An 18,979-nucleotide genomic window follows, 5' to 3' on the forward strand; every position below is an offset into this window, starting at 1 on the left:
CTTATACCCATACACGTAACTAAACATGGAGTCAGTCCTCAAAAAAAAAAAAAAAAGGTTTGGAGGTACACACGTGTTAATTCCAGCACTTGGGAAACAGAGGCAGGAAGATCTCTGTGAGGTCTACATAGTGAGTTCCAGAACAGCTGGGAATACATAGAGAATTCTGTCTCAAAAAACCAAAGGAGAGGAAAATAAGCAAGTAAACAAGTAAGTAAATAAATAAATACATTTGGGCTTAAGATAGAAAGAAAATTTGTTTCAGGTTGCAGTAGTGGAAAAATATCCTGGCTCTTTTCATGGAGTTAAACGCCTCATGCTCTGCATGATGCACTTGTGATTTGATTATATTTATGAGACTCGCATATTGTACATGCAGTTGCTAATAAAACGGTAAAGTAGCTTGCAATCCTTGTACTCTGTAGCTTTTGAAATGACCGAGGAAACGGAGTATTAATTCATTGCTGTAGAACTTATAACAGAATGCTATGTATGCAGCTGGTTCTGACTGGGCTGAACACAAAGGTGCCTCCTGCAAATTTGACTTACTTTCCTTTTTAAAAATGTGTCTGCATCAGGAGAATTTAAAGAAATTTATGTACAAAGTAACCTGAGAGCTTACTGTGAGAAAGGATGCTTGTTTTCTGTCTTTGTCCTGCTCGGAATCTATCTCATAATGAGGATGAATTGTAAAATGCTTCTCAGTGCCGTGCTGAAAACAATCAAGTTGAAAGGTTTCCCCGAACGAGCATATCACCAAACTGCGGAGCATGTTTACACTGAAGGCAGTGACATAGAAGCAGCTGTGGGCTGAGCAGTTTCAGTCTTTGACTTGGAGCTCCTGTGCTTTCAGTTCTGCGGAAAGGTGGTATTTAAATGCATGTCATGGGTTTCTTTCTTCCTGTCTGACCGCCTTCCCTTCTTTAGGGCCGACACATTGAATATATAGATATAGAGCGCCCTTCAACTGGAGGCCTTGGATTCAGTGTGGTGGCTCTGAGAAGCCAAAGTCTGGGATTAATTGACATTTTTGTGAAAGAAGTCCATCCAGGGAGTGTAGCAGACAGGTGAGGATGAAGTTTGTTCTCTTTTTCCTGACAGCTCTGAAATGCTACCGAGAAGAGAGTAAGAAGGTAGCAGTAAAAAGGTAACAAAGCAGCTGGTGCTGGCTTGCTCTTTAGAGGCCCCTTAACCCTGCCGAGTCCATGTTGCACCTGCTGTTATTTTTGAAGGGTTCTGCACAAAGTCTCTGCCTCTTCAATTTCTAGTCTTTGGTTTATGTCTCATTTCCTGTGTTCACTATTCAGATGTTCCTCATAGAATAATAGCAATAGTGGCAGGGTATGGTTACAAAATTCTGTCAGTAATGTTTTGTTTTCAGATTTATTGTCTCTGCTTATAGATGTTTACTTCTCGTGTCTCTGATGAATTTAAAATAATAGATCTACTGGGATAGGATCAAAATAGCATATACTTTACTGTTTTGATGTGTGCTGTTTAATGCATTGGTGCTTTGCAATCATTTCCATTATCCCAGAAATAGTAGAAATTCTAGAAAGTTTCATCAACTAGAAAATAAGCTCTTACCCTATTTTATATATTAACAGTCACTCCCAACTCCTTCCTTCCATCTCCTGGGAACAACTTACTTTTCTAAAACAGCATCTACCTATAGAGTTCTGGAACATCATGGGAAGGGCTGATACAGTAGCTGGCTGTCCTTCCTGGCTGTGTAGCTGATGGTCTGATGCATGATGTCCTTATCTATCATGTGAGCGCAAGTCTTCCTTGCAGCTTGACCTTCTACTGCACAGTCACTGAGCCGTCTGTCAGTGGTGCGCGCATGTGTTTCTAGATTCAGCACTTCTTAGTTCTTTAAAGATGGTTGTGAGACTCAGCTTTAATCCATTTTGCTATAAAGAATGTCTGAGCTTTCAGAACTTGTGATAAACAGAGATACGTTGGCTTACATTTCTCGGAGCTGAGAAGTCCAATGTCAAGATGTCTACAACTGGCTTGGGTTTCTTGCTCCTTCATCACATGGTGGAAGGCAAGATGGGACGTGGCAGTGAGGGACTAAACTTTCCCTTTTGTGAAGGCACCAGTCTTATCCATGAGTGGAAAGTCCTTATAGCCTAACCTGACCATCCCTTAGAAGTCCCACCTCTTGATACTTTATAATAGAAATTAAATTTCTACAGGACTCAGGGGGCATGGACATTGAAACCATAGCAGAAACCTTCCTAAATACCCTGTTAACACCTTGTCATCCAGAATGTTTCCTGTATGTGAATCTGAATACATTCCACAAAAGTAATACCAGCACCTCAGAGACAAGTTATCTGGGGCAGAAAGTCTATTGTAGGCTCATTAGTCAAAGAACTCGTGTAGTCTGAGGCTGGATGTTGCTTTTCTTTTCAGCTGTGCAGTCTTGCTCAAGTGGCTTAATTTTACTGCAAGTGTAAAAGGGCAGTGTTACACCTGAGGAAGGATGGTGTAAGAGATGCGTATCTGCTAGTGGAGCACCTGATTCATAGAAAGGCACAGTAGCCAGCCCTGTGTGCGTGTTCAGCTTATCCCAGTACCTAAAACAAGTTCTTCTTTGTATGATTAGGGATCAAAGGTTGAAGGAAAACGACCAAATTTTGGCCATTAATGACATCCCATTGGCTCAGAATGTCTCCCATCAGCAGGCAATTGCACTACTACAGCAAGCCACTGGATCTCTGCGTCTGGTTGTGGCCCGGGAAGTGGGTCACACACAGGGCCGAACTTCTACCAGCTCAGCCGAAACTGCTCTGCCTGAAGCGGTGGGTCAAAAGCTTGGGGACATACTTCATTCTAAATTCTGTTTTTCACTACAAGAATAGTTGGTAGTCATTTGGAAGTCTTTTCATTGTAGAGAGGTGATCATATCTCCACGTGGCAGCTACAAGACATTTGTTGGAGGAGTTTGTTTGTTTTGTTTCTGTCTTTTCAATGTCTTTTTTTTTTTTAAATTGAAGATTATTATTTAATCTAGAGGCAAATTTGGTTATTATTTATAACTTATTTGGTGATAAGATGTTTCTAACTTTTGCTCATTCTGTTGTCTGGCCCAGGTATGCTCTTGCATTTCCCTCTAGCCTGAATGTTTTTTCTTTCTATTCTATTTATTTATTTATGAGCAGGATCTCATGCAGTCTAGGTTTTCCTTGAACTTACTATGTAGCAAAGGCTGGCTGTGAATTCCTGATACCCCTGGTTCCATCTCCTGAGTATTGGGATATCAGGAATGTGCCACTAGTACTTTAAATTTCTGCTTTCATTAAACTTTCATGATTATTCATTGGAGTTACGTTTTATGAACCATCCTTTCCCCCACATCCCTGAAATCTTTGTAACACTAAGCCTGTTGTCAGCAAATCCATATTCATTGGTTTTCTATGTATCCTGTGCTATGTTATAGGTGGGGAAATGCTTCTTGTCCTCAAATTGTAGTGTTTTATGATGTGATATTTTACCTTGTATTTCAGTTATTTGCGATTATTTTCTCTATTGAATTATAATACCCTTCAGGGCGGGGCTCTCTGCCTTGCTCTATCAATCTATCCATTTGTGCATCATCTGTCTTCTATCTACTTACTATATCTTAGTCTCTATAGATAGTTGTCTCAACTAATTGTGTGAATTTTCAGATTTTTATTAATCTGTTACATGTTACCGAATGGGACACCTAAAACTGTGATTTGCTAACTCTGTTCCTAACGTGCCATTCTGTAGGTGTGCTGGCGCCACACTGAAGATGTTGAACTCATTAACAATGGCTCTGGATTAGGGTTTGGGATAGTTGGAGGAAAGTCAAGTGGCGTGGTTGTAAGGACTATTGTTCCTGGAGGACTGGCAGACCGGGTAAGTTAACTTTGTTTTATCATTTTGCTTTTATAAAATTTGACTTGTGTGATTTGAAATTAATTTTATATCATGAATTGCTAGGATACATGACTCAATAATTTATAACTCAATAAGTTTATAACTTACAACACCATATACCATGAATTTGCTTTATTTAAATAGTTTTTTTTTTTTTTTTTACCTCTAATTAGCAGTGATTTGGTTACATAAGAAGAAAATATTTTTATTGTAAAGAATTGTTAATGAATATTTGCACTTTGAACATTGTGTTATTTAGCATATCTTTTAAGGGCTCAGTAATAGAACCAGAAGGTTCAGTGAGCATATGCATTTGTCCTGGGGTAGGTGAGTGCTCAGCAGGTAAAGGTGCTATAAGATATAAAGCCTGGCAGCCTGGACTTGAGTCTGGAACTGATGTAGAGGGAGAAGGAGAGAACTGACTCCACAAGGCTGTCTTCTGACCTCTATGTGTGTACTATGACACACCCCTCCCCCATTAATAATAAATTAAAACAGACAAAAATCCATTTGTCCCAACATTGTACATGTAAGCTTTCCCTTGGTTATTTCTGGCATTGTAAATCAAGTGTGTACCCTTTGTTGTTTAGCTGTGTTTCAGAAACAAGCAGGCTATGTAAAAGCTCGGCAACTTTCTTTTCCACGTAATTTCACATGGGAGGAAATGTTAAATACCATATTTGGTTTTATTTGTTACTTATTTATCAGTGTGTATGTGTCTCTGTTTGCGGATGCCACATATGTGGGGGTACCCACGGAAGCCAGCCAAGAGTGTCTGCTACCCAGGCGCTGGAGTTAAGTAGTGGGAGCCTTCTCTGTAGGTGCTGGGAACCAGACTTGGGTCCTCTGGAAGAGCTGTGCATGGAAGAGCTGGCCATCTCTCCAGCCTCCCATAGGTAGATTTTAGAAATTACTGCTGAAATTTGAGGTTGAGCTCATGTTGTGTAGAATGCTCGTGATAATTCAGAACTAACTGTATAATCAGAAAGCACACGAAATTTCACTGATTATTACATATCTCCTTATAAACACATCTTTCCCAACATACATACAAATAATAATGATGAATTTGTTGTACAGCTTCAGCTTTGAGGGAAGAAGGTCCTTTAGTTCCTTATTTTTGACCTAGATGGCTGAATCTCTTGTAATTATTCAGTCCCATCCCTCCTTCTTTTCTTTCTGTACCAACTATAATTTTTTTGTAGAAGTTCTTAACGCCTGGTCTATGGGCACCTTGGTGACTAACGCTTTTCATGTGTCTCTGAGATCACATTTGTATGCACTAATCATACAAAAGCAGAGGGAAACTAAAAGCCATGTGAGGTTAGTGTAGAATAAGGCAGGGGCCCAGGCTCATGACAGCTGTCAGGTTCTCTTAAGTAAAGTTTTGTATAGTACAGTAAAAAAATGATTAATGTCAGTGAACTTTGACCTTTCAGTGCATGTCTGAGGAGTCATGCTTTTATCTTAAAGCATCTGGGTGAATTAGCCATTAAAAATTATGGGGACCAGGTCAGAGAGATTCAATGGTTAAGAGCGCTGCTGCAGAGGATCTGAGTTTAACTCCCAGCACTCACAAGGTGGTTCACAACCATTTATTGCTTCAGTTCTAAGGAATTCAGCACCCTCTCCTGACTCCACAAACACATGCATTGCACATGCATACATACAGGCAAAATACTCAGAAACCTAAAATAAATCTAAAAAAAGTATTTAAAATATGTTATTCAAAAATGTAAAATAACCAACTGAAAGACAGTGAATATTTCCCTCATCTTTAGCTTTTTCTACCTCATCCCTCTGTCTTTAAGTTTTCTTTGGAAGATAAAAGGGGCTTTAAGGGCCAGAGAGGTGGCTCAGTGGGTAAGAAGGCTTGCTGTGCAAGCAGGAAGACCTGGATTCAAATCCATAGCACCCATGTAAAAAGCCAGGTAGCTCTGGCCTCCTTTGCCTAAAACTGCTGTGGGGAATGGAGATGAGAAGGCTGCTGAGGCTTCCTGGCTGCCAGCCTATCTCCAGGCTTAGTGAGAGACTGTCTCAAGGTAAGAAGGTAAAGAAAGAGTGATGGATCAGGACACCCAGCATCCTCTTCTGCTCTCCACACACATGCAGAGGTGTGTACACCTGCACCTGTATATACATATACATACACTATACATATATGCCACACACAACACGTGTGTGACTACAGTGAGGATGATCATGTGTGTGTCTTTAAAACATAATGGATGCTGGAGAGATGGCTCAGTTGTTAAGAGCACTGGGAATCCAATATACTCATCTGGCCTCTGGAGAACCAGGTGTGCGTGTAGTACACATACATATATGTAGGCAAAACACTCATATACATAAAATAAAAATATTAAACACTTAGCTGCGTGTTTGTGTGTGTGCACAAGCACAGTGTGTGAGTGTGAGTGTGGAAGTCAGAAGATGGTGTTGGAGCCCGGGGGCTTGGCAGGGCATTAGGCTTGTTACATTGGCTGCTGGGATCTGAACTCCAATCCTTAGGAATATGCAGCAAGCATTCTCAACTGCTGAACCATTTTTCCAGCTCCTAAATAAAATAAATCTCTAAAGACGTCTATATTTTGTAACCTAGAAAGGAGTTAGATATTGTGAATATTCTTACATTTCTCTCTCCCCTGGCCCTTGCCCTCTGCCCGCTGCCCCCTGTCCTCTAGCAATTTTAACAGGCTTCTTTGCTGGATGGAATGACATTTGCAAAGTACAAAGTGTAGCAGTTATTTTGAAAAAACAAAGGATCAAATAAATTTAAATGAAATCAAATCATTTCCTTTACTGTAAGAATTTTCAGAGCTTTTTAATACACTAATGTGCATTATGAGTTTCACAAGGACACTGATGTGCAGGGTTTCCCAGATTAATCCCATTGAGGCACTGTTGGGAAAAGACCAATTCTGATTCTCACCCTTTCCTGGAAGGGATCATCAGTGTTTCAGATCATCAAGGAGGGGCCAGAAGCCTGCCCATCACAGATTTGTAATGGAGAAGCAGGAGCTTGTGCCAAATATTGTCATCTGCCTAATATACATCATTTTAATGTAATTCTCAAAACAGTCCTAAATTTTACTTCCAAATTATAGGTATGGAATCTTTTAAGTGTTCAAGGTTGCACAGCTCGAGAGTGACAGAAGCTCTTCCTCTTACTTCTGCTAATGTCATATAACCCTGTAAATGCTCCACCTGTAACCACCATCTAGCACCCAGTTCTGTTACCTATGCTTGAGCATGGCCTCTCAGCACTCCTACGTCCTAAGCTAGTGCATTAGTTATGTTTCTCATTGTTATCACCAAATACCTGCAGAGAAGGAGGATTTATTTTGTTTCTTGGCTTAAGAGAGCCTGGTTCATCATGACGGAAGAAGGCGTGGCAGAGTTCATGGTGGTATGAGCACGGGGCTGGGACTCCTTGTGTCTGGGCAGAGCAGAAAGCAAAGAGCAGGGAATGGAGGTGCCTAGCTGACTTTCCACTTTATTTAGTGCGGGGCCCTAGGTATGGGATGGTACCATTTACATCCAATGTGGGCCTTCCTTTCTTAGTCAGCGCTCTCTGGAAACACCTTACAGACATTGCCAGAAGTGTCTTCTAGTTAGTTCCAAATTTAGTTAAATTGGCCATGAAGGTGAACCATCCCAGAGATCCTCTCTGAAAGGAAAAAAAGATAGCATGAAAGCTTTAAAACGGGGTGGTAGTGTACTGAAGAGATGGCATAGCACTTACTGCTTGATCATGAGGACCCGAGTTTGGATCCCAGTTATCCACATTGGATAACTCACAGATGCCTGTAATTGCAGCTCCAATAGATTGGATGACCCCTTCTAGCCTCGTTGGCACACCTGTATGTACTTGCATATACTCTCTCTCTCTCTCTCTCTTACACACACACACAAATAAAATAAATCTTTAAAAAAGAGTGATAAGATGAAGCCAGACAGATAATGCCTTGAATCATGGCATGACTATTACTCCTGGTCAAACAGCTTCTTTAATTTCATGGTTCTGAAAGAGATCTGAGATCATCTTGAGAACAACACATTTGAAATGTATTTTGTGGAGGTTGATAGCATCTCTAATACTGGTCACATAGGCATACACTGTCCAGCATGTACCAAACTGTTTCCTCAGAGGGAAGGGGCTTCCCAGGAAGCGGTGGGCACAGTGAGCAGTTTCTGCCAGAGAGCTTATCAGTTTATATAAGTTATAAGTTTAATACCCAGAACTGCACAAGCAGTAAATTTATTCTCACATTTGCTAAATCTAAAATTTAGGTAGGGTGAGCATCTGACCAGCATGGATTTATTATCCGATTCCAAAGCTGTTCTTGTCCAGCTGCTGTTAACCGTAGAAAGTGAAGAAAATAGAAATAACACGTGGTTATTGTTTCCAGGTTGATTTTCATTTTATGTGTTTTGGTGCAGCTCCTGCATCTGCATCTGTGCCCCTCTTGCATGCATAGCCAGCAGAGGCCAAAAGAGGGCGTTCAGCTCCCTGGAACTAGAGCTGACGAGAGCTGTGGGCCACCATGTGGGCGCTGGGAATCCAGCCTGAGTCCTCTGCAAGAACAGCCAGTGCTCTTAACTGCTGGGTCATTTCTATAGCCCCTCTATAGTGTTTTTCAAAGCTAGTTAAAAAGCAATTTATTTTTACTTAAATTTATTTTCTTTTCTTTTAGACAGGATCTACCCTGTAGCCCAGGCTGCCATGGCCATGAAACTTAATTTATAGGCCAGACTAACCTTAAACTCAGGGTGAAATGTTTGTCTCAGCATTCTGAGTGCCAGTATTATAGATGTGAGTCACCATGTCTGCCTTATATGCCAGTTAATGTAGATGGGTAATTCTGTGGACAGGGAGATACATAGATTCAGGTAAGGGAAGCAAAAGGGCCTATCTCAGTAATCCTCAGATATTTCCTAATATTCATAGCAACCAGCACATCTTTAGAGGGTTTTTTGTTTGTTTCGTGTTTTTAAACAAGGGTTCACTGTGTAGTACTGGCTTGCCTGGAAGCCACTATGTAGACCAGGCTGCTGTTGAGCTCAGAGATGCACCTGTCTCTGCCCCCAGAGTGTGAGAGTAAAGGTGTGTGCCATTATGCCAGCCTTCTTTAGGCCATTTTATTCTACAGAAGTATTGCAAATGTATTAAAGTGTTTTCAGAAGTTAGTTTTTATTTTTGAAGTGTAACTATTCAGTGTCTGAGGCAGGAGGATCACAACTTTAAGGTATAGCACAGCATACTTTGTGCCCAGCTGTTGGACAATTCTTTATTGGCTTTCATTGCTTTGTGATGTGAAGAACAAGAGTGTCTTTACATACATCATGGAAAGATAATGGTAATGAGAAAATAAATATCAGTGAAATACTGGTTTGGGGCTGCTGGACTTAGACCAGGCAGCTGCCATTTTGGCATATTTCCTATCAGCCTGATGGATATTTTTGTACGTATTAATTCCTTAGAACACCTGCTTTTTTTGGAAGAAGAAAATGTTTGACTTTCAGTGACAGATGCAAATTATCTATGTGATTTTAAATTAAAAGTTGAGGTAAAATAGGGAAAAAATAGTTTCTGAGAAGTGACTAAATATATACTTGATGGTAAAGTATTCTTCATTATCCAAGCTAAAATTCTTTCTGATTTTGGCTAGGCCCTACTCTGTTCCCAATGGTCTAGCTCCCAGGTAGCCTGGTTCATTTTCATCAAAAACACTTGCATTTGTTACTTTGTAAAGTCTTATTTATTTATTTATTTGTGTGTGTGTGTGTGTGTGTGTGTGTGTGTGTGTCTGTCTGTCTGTCTGTCTGTCTATGTGATTGAGCTTTCACTGTAAGAATGCTGGAATTATGGGTACACTAGACCACATTCAGATATTAAGTTCAGGTTGTCAAGGCTTGTGCAGCAACTTCCAGGCCCCTGGATCTCCCTTCAGCTGGTGTTTCTTCTACTTGGGATGTTGCATAGGTAGAAATAGGATATCGAATCATCATTACTAAAGTAGAAAGGTACTAGTCTTTGTTCTCCTCCAATAGTTTTTTTTTTTCCTTTGTATTTGTTTCTTTTCTTAACCTTTTTTAGATACTTATGGCTTGAACTGCTGTACCCCTTTGTCTGCCATTTTTAGCACCCTCTGTAGCATCTACAGCCCAGCATATAGCTTTGTACGCTGTATTTTGATCCAAATTCTTTTTTCATTCAGGACGAATGAAATTTTTTTCATTCATTGAAAAAATAGGAAAGGCAACACACTGATTTTTTTGTCTTGAGTCTTTTAAAACTGTTACCAACATGACTTCTAAGTGGTGCCACCTGGAAGTATGATTATGGAGCCCAGAACAAATTCTCCCAGCACTCACTGCTTCATGCTGAAGCTGTTTGCACTCCTTGTTGCGATTTTTCATGTTTGCTCTATTAAAATCTTCTGATGGTGGTAGACAGTCTCTTGGTGAATATGTAAGTAATGTAAGTAATAAGAGTCTTGTGTGTCCTTTGTTGTTAGAGAGCAACCTGCTGTACATCTGTGGACAGCTTGAATTAGATATTTTAAAAAGGTCTCATGTAAGCCCTATGATGCTTTACTTGCTGTGTAGCTCATGCTGACCTTGAACACCTAGTCTCCTTTCTCTATCTCCTGAGTGGTGGGATTATAGGCTGGTGCCACTACAGCCAGACAGCCAGAAAGCCAGTTTTGGATTGAGTGTTGGTATTGCTACTTTAACTTTTTGAACATGGTTAGATTAGCCTGCCTTCCTTCTTTCTTTCCTTCCTCCTTCCTTCCTTCCTTCCTTCCTTCCTTCCTTCCTTCCTTCCTTCCTTCCTTCCTTCCTTCCTTCCTTTTTGTGGGCACTGTGAACTTTATTGATGGTATTCAAGAGAGTAGGGCTACCTGGCCCCTTCCCATTATTCTGGGTGGGTCTGGGATGGAAACAGGGTGATGCTCAGTGTCAGGAGTTGAGTTGGGACAGGGACTCCTCAGCAGCCAAGAGCCTCTCTCTTGCTCTCATGTGTTTGCTGGGGTGGGTGGTCCAGGCTTCTTTTTCCTTGAAGGCTGTGTAGTCTGTGAGGCTCACCACCTTGTTGCTGTAGCCGTGTATTCATTGTCATGCCAGAAAATGAGCTTTACAAAGTTGTCATTGAGGTCCTCAGTGCAGCCCAGGATCTCCTTAGTGGGCCCTGCTTCACCACCTTCTTGATGTCATCATACTTCGCAGCTTTCTCCAGGCAGCATGTCAGATACATGACAGACACATTGGTGGTAGGAACACGGAATGCCATGCCAGTGAGTTTCCTGTTCAGCTCTGGGATGACCTTGCCCACAGCCGTGGCAGCACCAGGATGCAGGGATGATGTTCTGGGCAGCCCCACAGCCATCATGCCTTCAGAGAGACCATCCACAGTCTTCTGGGGAGCGGTGATGGCGTGCACTGTGTTCATAAGTCCTTCCACGATGCCAAAGTTGTCGTGGATGACCTTGGCCAGGGGCTCTTGGCCAGGGGCTCTAAGCAGTTGGTGGTGCAGTAAGCGTTGCTGACAGTCTTGAGTAGTTGTCATCCTTCTTGTGGTTCACACCCATCACAAACATGGGGCATCTGCAGAAGGGACAGAGATAATAACCCTTTTGACCCTACCCTTCAAGTGGCCCCCAGCCATCTTCATGGTGGTAAAGACACCAGTAGACTCCACAACATACTCAGCACCAGCATCGCCCCGTCTGATGTTAGATGATAGAAGATGGAGACAGTCTTTCTGCTGATGACAATTTTTCCATTCTCAGCCTTGACTGTGCCATCGAACTTGCCATAGGTTGAGTCATACTGGAACATGTAGACCATGTAGTTGAGATCAGTTGCCAGATCACCAGGCAGCACTAGTAACCAGGCTCCCAATATGGCTAAATCCATTTACTCGAACCTTCACCATCGTGTCATAGGGACAAGGCTTGCACTACATGAAAAGATGAAAGGCTTTCTTTTTTTTTTTTTGAGAGATGAGAGGCCTTTCAGTTTTGGGTTTCTGACCCTTCATCACACTGTGTAGAACTGGCCTGGACCTCTCTATGTAGACCAGACTGGACCTTAAACTCAGGAGATCCTCCTCTCTCTGTCTCCTGAATGCCAGGATTAAAGGCATGTGTTACCATGCTGGGCCAGCCAACCCTTTAAACCTAAATTTTTTGTTTGTTTTAAATTTAAAATTACTTTTGAACAAGATTGAATTAATTTTGTTTCTTTTCCTCCTTCATTTTTGCCTCTCTTCTTTTTTTTCTTTTTTTGTGTCAGGGTCACTCTGTGTAGCCTCAGAGATCTAGTATATCTGCTTCCCAAGTGCTGGAATTAAAGACCTGTGCCACTTTCTTTTTGGTTTTCTGAGAAGATGTCTCACTGTATAGTCTAGGCTGATTTTTAATTTTCTATGTGGTTCAGGCTGGCCTTAGTCTTCCTGCCTCCACATGCTGGGAACATAGGCTTTATGTTAGCATAGTTGGCCATAGAAGTTGTCTTCACCTGTAAGGTACTTTGCATATATATTTTTAGAGCATCATTGCTGACATTTGGTATCTTTAATATGCAGTACTAAGGGTTTCCAGTTTAGGATTCAGGTGTTCTAATGAAACAAACTTAGGCAAAATACAGATGGATCAACTATTTCAGAATTTTCACAAAGAGAAGACTCTTTGTGAATTCTAGCTGGTGTATATTTTCATGAATTATATCTTAAACTTTTCTATGATGCAGTATATACGTACATAAAGGTACACATTTAGAAGAATAATCATAGCTAACAATGTACTTATTACCCAGCTTAAGATATGCTTGCCTTAAACTCACCTAGAATCAGGACGTTAACTACCTCTGAGATATTGCTTATGTGCTCAGATTTAAATGTGTGGCTTTGACTTCTCTCCTGAGCTCCAGCCCTGTGGATCCAGCTGATGTTGATAGGCTCCTCAGACTGTTCATTCCAAGGCTCACCCCGAGATTTCTATTCCCGCTCACCTGTCCCTCTTTAGGCTACTTTACCTCAGTTTATGATAATTCATTTTCTTCTAGTTGCTTTGGCTAAAATATTGGGTTTCTGACCCTTCTCCCTTTTCTTTACAACCCTTGTAGAAGTTATCAGTCAATCCTTAGAAAATACGTGGAGCTCTCCCTTCTCTGTTTGAAACTGGTAACCTCATCCATGCCATTGATCTTGAGGTCATTGTTAGAGCCTCTGCTAGTCAGGCTGACAACTTCCTGTTCCCCAGTCATACTGCTTGCCACTTTGGCCTTAGGGAGTCTTTGCTTTATGCTGGAACTTTTCATTCTAACTTAATTCTGGAAGTCCCCAGCTTTTTGTCTGTTCCTTGCATTTATGGTTATTGTACTCTGCCTGTAAGCTGTTAGACACAAATTAAAACCCTCAAACAGATGCCCATTTTAGAGTTCTGATACCTTATTTCACTTTGGGCCCTTCCATGTTTTGTGTTCTACAAGGAATTTATCTTTTGCCACCTGAGTAGATCATTAGAAATATTAGGTTTGTCCAGTATTTGAAGTGGTTTTGTCAATCATTTTTCCAGAATTAAAAGTTTGATATATTTTTATTAAGTGGTTAAAGTAAAACCGTTGATTTCTGTTAATAATTTTGCTTTTCTTTCTCTGATTAAAGGACGGAAGACTGCAGACAGGCGACCACATCTTGAGGATTGGTGGTACAAATGTACAGGGGATGACCAGTGAACAAGTTGCTCAAGTGCTAAGGAATTGTGGGAATTCAGTGAGGATGCTGGTGGCTAGAGACCCTATTGGTGAAATTACAGTAACGCCTCCCACCCCTGCGTCCTTACCTGTTGCCCTCCCTACTGTAGCCAGCGGGACCCTTGCTTCCGTGAGTATAGAAGCCATTCTTCCTACATCAGTGCTGCCTCTGACACAGTGCAAGATGAGAAATACCCTCAGCTGGAGGACCACACTAGTATAAGTCGCGCTTCACTGTCCATATGCAAAGCAGAGGACGAATATGAGATGAATATTAACCTTGTTTGTTTCTCTTTGTTTTTGGTGGTGTGTGTGTGCATACAAATATGCACATATGCAAGTACATGGACACACTTGTGCCTTGAAGCCAGACCTCATTTGTTCCTCATTTCTCTCTACCTTAGTTTTGAGACAGACTCTCTCACAGAGTTGAGAGCTTGCCGTTTCAATTAGACTGGGTAGCCAGCAAGTCCCTGGGATTGCTGTGGGATTGTCTCCCCAGTGTTGAGATTACTGGTATGTGCTACCATGCCTAGCTTTTAACGTCTGGTCCTAGAGTTCTAAACTTTGTTCCTCACACTTGCATGGCAGTTGCTTGGCTGACTGAATCCCACCCCCTGCCTACTGCTCCACATGAATAAAACATGAAGAGGCAGAAAGAGTAACAAATGGAAAGCTAACAGAGGCATCTTCAGAGGCATCACGTAGGTCTTCAGGAAAGTTATTTACCTGTCCCTACTGGGGACCATACAAACAGGAGTTTTCTATCTATGATATTAGAAGTTACTTTAATTTCTGTAGGTTGGAGGGACAGCTGATTTGTGTTCCCTATGTTACTCTAAGTAACTGAAGTCTTCTCATCCAGTGAAGGGCCACGAGGCTCTGTGCTGTGTGGGGACCTGACTGTATTGCTTAGTTTCTGATGCTGCAGCTTAGAATTGAAAGCAGCATTAGTGTGTAGATACCTTATTCCTTTGAAGAAATATTTAGAAGATAAATAGTAAAAAGCTTCAGAACCTCTTTTCAAAATATTGTATAGAATAACTAGCCTTCCTCTTAGTATCTAACTCTTTTGTTCCTCTTATGATTCTTTCAGAAAATAAAGCCTGGGATTTTTCTAAATGGCTGGATTAACTTTCTACTGTTATAAGTTGTTACATATTTAGCTTTGAAACAGTACCTTGGTTAGTTTGCATTTCTGTAGGTCAGAGGTCAGGGTGTGCTGGGTTGTCTTTCTGCTTAGATTCTTATGAGGGTAAGCGAAGATGTTCATCTGGGTTCTGTTCATGAAGTCTGGACTCCTGAACCCATTGAGGTTGGTGCAGGAATGCAGTTCTTTGCTGTGGGCTCAATGTCCTTTCTGTTTGGTCCTCAACCAGACATCTTTCAGGCCCTTAGGGTCCCATTGTTCCCATCTTTCCTGTATGACCCCTCCTCCTTCAAATGACAGGTTGATCTCGTATGTTAAAATCTTTTTTCCCCTTTCGGTTACTAGTGGAGAAAAAAACTCAGCTTTTAATAGGATTCTGTGATTAGTTTAGGCTCACTTGAATGATCTCCTCTCTGTCAGTCATGTAATTTTACAAGCACACAGGTAGGTAAAGGATTGGGAATCATGGAAACCATATTAAAATTCAGTTTGTCACAGAAACATGGCACGCTAGCTGCACAGAATAACTGTCTATATGGTTATACAACTAAAAATGTAACAGTGTGTGTATTATCTCCCTACAGGACAGTTCTCTTTTTGAAACTTACAATGTTGAACTTGTTAAAAAAGATGGACAGAGTCTTGGGATTAGAATTGTTGGGTATGTTGGAACAGCTACTCCAGGTAAATGAATTATTTCAACTTCACATTTGGGATTATTATAAAGGATGTTAAGGTTTCTATATAATAAAATTAAGTATCTGCAGATTTTAATTTAAAACTCACACTAAAACGATGAATCTATAATGGTAAGCAGTTACTTTTAAGCGATTAGAGTCACATTTCGTCTCAGTGGTTTAAAGGCTGGCTTTATAGTCAGTAACAAGGAATTTCATGTCCAGTCCGTTTTGTAACATTTGGGCTTCACTTTGCTCTGCTGGTAAAATAGTTCTGTTTTGAATTGAATATTGTGACAGTTAACGTATTATCCAGGAAAGTGAATTGATCATAGCAAATGTTGTATATTGTGAATACCCAAAAATATATTATTTCTGTGTTTAATCGTGAAAAAAGTGAGATAGAACAAGTATTTCATTAGAACTACATATATATATATATATATATATATATATATATATATATATATATATATATATACACTTTTATATAAGGGGACTGTGGTATGAGAATACATGATTCAAAGTATCTGAATAAACTTTTTTTTCAAATGCTACCTGAAAGTTAGCAGTAACTTTCACCATTGGTTTTCCCTTGGTTATTAAAGAATTGCTAGGTTAAATGAAAAATAAACCTTTCAAAAGGATTTGGTAGCTACATGAAAGTTTATTTACAGTATTTTAGGTTTTTTTTTAATAGAAAATATAGAGAATTAATTCTGTTAAAAATTGTCATCATGCATACTTGGAGCAGGTGGAGAGCTTGAGAGTGCTAATGTCCTTACAGGCCTGAACAACACTGATGTCAGGTTAGCCTAATGGAATGTCTAGTTTCAAAACTCCTGATTCTTCTACGTGCCACCTCTTCTTAGGTTCAGAATTTAAATAAGTCTCTTAAAGACTATGGATATAAAAAATAATGCTGCACAAAACATATTGATTCATCATCCTTATCTTCTCTCTTGTTAATGAAGTCGTGGCTGAGTTCCTAAAATCACACTTCAGTGCCTAGGCAGAGAGTAGTGAATGAGAGAAAAATTAATGTTTGTGTGCAGGAAAGAATCTTTTTACTTACTCTCAGAATCTGTGTGGGCTTGGCTGTTTTGGGGAAGCTGAGCAAATGAGTCAACAAATGAGACATTTGAAATGTCAGCAGCTTTTAAAAACATGTATAAGAATAACTTGTACTTTGTTGCCTTTATTGTTGGGTTTTGTTTGTGCTGCTGGGGTTTGGTTGGGAGTGGTAGCATGCTTCTGTGATCTGTCACTTCAGCAGCTGCGGTGGAAGGTCATGGGAACTCAAAAGTCTGAGGCCATCCTGGGTAACACAGAGAAACTGCATCTTAGAAACCAAAACAAACAAGAATGTCTATTCAGGGAGTGTAGTTAAAGTGTAAGAACCACTTAAATGTTTAAAGATAACTGAAAATGCATGTTTTAGTAGAGAGGCAAGCAGCTGTCCTAGCATGGTTGATGGGAGATTGAAGTTGACAGGAAAATCAAAAAGAAGCACTTGAGCTGGTAATGAGAAAGGAGGATTAGATAGGGGCGAAGCCAGTGAGAGACTGAAGAGTCAGGTGGCATGTGGAGCCGTGTCTTGTGGGTGGCAGGCCCTGTAGAAGGAATGACATGGAAGATGATGTTGAAAAATAAGTTATGTTCTTGTTATGAAGAGCTGGCATGTGATCCAGTGAAGTTTGCATAAAATCATTAAGAGGTAGTTTTTAAATGTCTCAATTCCCCTTGTAGTTCTTTTTCTTGGGAATGTGCTTTCTATATGGTTATCATTTTTGTTGCTATTTGTGATTAAATACTTAATTTTACAGTATAAAGATTGTGTCACGGTGCTGAGCTTATTCTGGTTTCTAAAATTATTATGTGTGTGGAGTGTGTGCTGGCTTATGTAGAGGGCAGAGGGCCTTTTGTGTAGCTGGTTCTTCCCACCTTTACGTGTGATCCTGAAATTGAACTCAGATGGCCAGGCCATCTTGTGGCCCCCATTCTACCTTTTCGAGAAGACCACATGTGTTGTTCTTTGTATCTGGATGACATGCACGCGCACTGAGCTAAATATAGGCAGGGATCCGTGTGACTTGTCATGATGCTAGTGAAAAATGATGAGAGCTTGAGCTGAGTCAGCAGTGTGAGGAGAGATAGGCCAGGGTTCATCCTGGCCCTCCAGAATCCCAGCTTAGAGATAGTCATCAAAGTTTTATTACTGATTATTTTTTTTCCAGAAGGGTAGACATCAGTCAAATCACTTTTAATTCAGGTCACTTGTGATGGTGACAGTTTGAAATAATCCATCAATTTCCCTGCCTGTGTTCAAAATAGTATTTATGAAGTCTCTAGTCAGCCTCTTTAGCTAATTAACCTCCTAATAAGAATTTTGCAATCAAGTCCTAAATTTAGCGTTCTTTCTGTGCACCTTCAGGGGAAGCGTCAGGGATTTATGTGAAAAGTATAATTCCAGACAGCGCCGCGCACCACAATGGCGAAATCCGAGTGAATGATAAAATAGTGGCTGTAAGTAATGACTTTATTGTACATTTCAGTCAAGTTGGAGAGTGTTCCAGCATATGCAGGCAAGAAGGTGGCTTACTTTAATTTTATAGTCTTTCTTTGTTTTTAGCTTCTACTTATTTATTTATGTAGAGACAGGGTCTCACTGTGTAGCCTTGGCTCACCTAGAACTCAGTATGTAGACCAGGCTGTCCTTGAACTCAGAGATCTACCTGCTTCTACCTCAAGTGTCGGGATTAAAGCTGTGTTTTACTATGCCCAGTTCAAAAGGTTTTAAAAAATTAACTTTATTAGTTTAGTGAAATCAGACTCTTAATAATTTGATTAAGACTCTTAAATAATTTTAGGCTTTAAATATGTAAGATCCTCTGCATTTACCCATTTTACTCACAGTGAAGAATCTATTTAGTAGTCTTTTTTGCTGCTTTTTTTAAAACTTAGAATAATTTGAGTCCACCAAAAATCGAAATACTTTATATATTTGAGAACATTACCTTTTGCTAGCTAAAATTAGTCCCCTCCTTTTATCAGTAAATCTATATCTACATGCGTTGTTGTCTGTCCACTTTACACACGTCACACACCGACTTACACAAGGCCAGATGTTGGGTGTATGATTAGAGTCCGTCTCAGGAAGCACCTTTCAGGAACACCTTTTGGGAATGTGTTTTGATGATGGGTAGTGTCTGGAGCCAGTAGAAGTGGTGCATGCTTTGAGAAGGTAAGAGGAAATTTAAGCAGTGGTCTGGCCCACCAGGCTTCTTGCATATACATTTTTAGAGCACTAGAAGAGCCAGTGGTGGGAGATCAGGATGTTTCTCTGGAACATACCACGTAGTAATACCACACAGGAATAACTCTTCAGTGCTGTCAATGAAGTTTTGGTATATTTTGAGAACTATGTTTAACAATTTAACCAGATTTTATAGCTTTTTAAAGTTTTGACTATCTTTAG

The 18,979-nt window shown here is 40.4% G+C and overlaps 1 protein-coding gene across 2 annotated transcripts in view; it reads left to right on the plus strand.

The window, feature by feature from the left end:
- Positions 1-18,979, plus strand: part of Patj (PATJ crumbs cell polarity complex component) — a 307,127-nt gene that overhangs the window by 16,233 nt on the left and 271,915 nt on the right. For both annotated transcript variants that reach the window (XM_055628777.1, XM_055628778.1), the window contains exons 5-10: positions 928-1,067; positions 2,615-2,810; positions 3,763-3,891; positions 13,586-13,804; positions 15,409-15,508; positions 17,936-18,027. In XM_055628777.1, coding sequence (XP_055484752.1) covers positions 928-1,067; positions 2,615-2,810; positions 3,763-3,891; positions 13,586-13,804; positions 15,409-15,508; positions 17,936-18,027 — 876 coding nt within the window. The remainder of the gene's footprint in view (positions 1-927; positions 1,068-2,614; positions 2,811-3,762; positions 3,892-13,585; positions 13,805-15,408; positions 15,509-17,935; positions 18,028-18,979) is intronic.

This window comes from Psammomys obesus, unplaced genomic scaffold, assembly GCF_907164565.1.
Source record: "Psammomys obesus unplaced genomic scaffold, mPsaObe1.curated_primary_1811, whole genome shotgun sequence".
Lineage (NCBI taxonomy): Eukaryota > Metazoa > Chordata > Mammalia > Rodentia > Muridae > Psammomys > Psammomys obesus.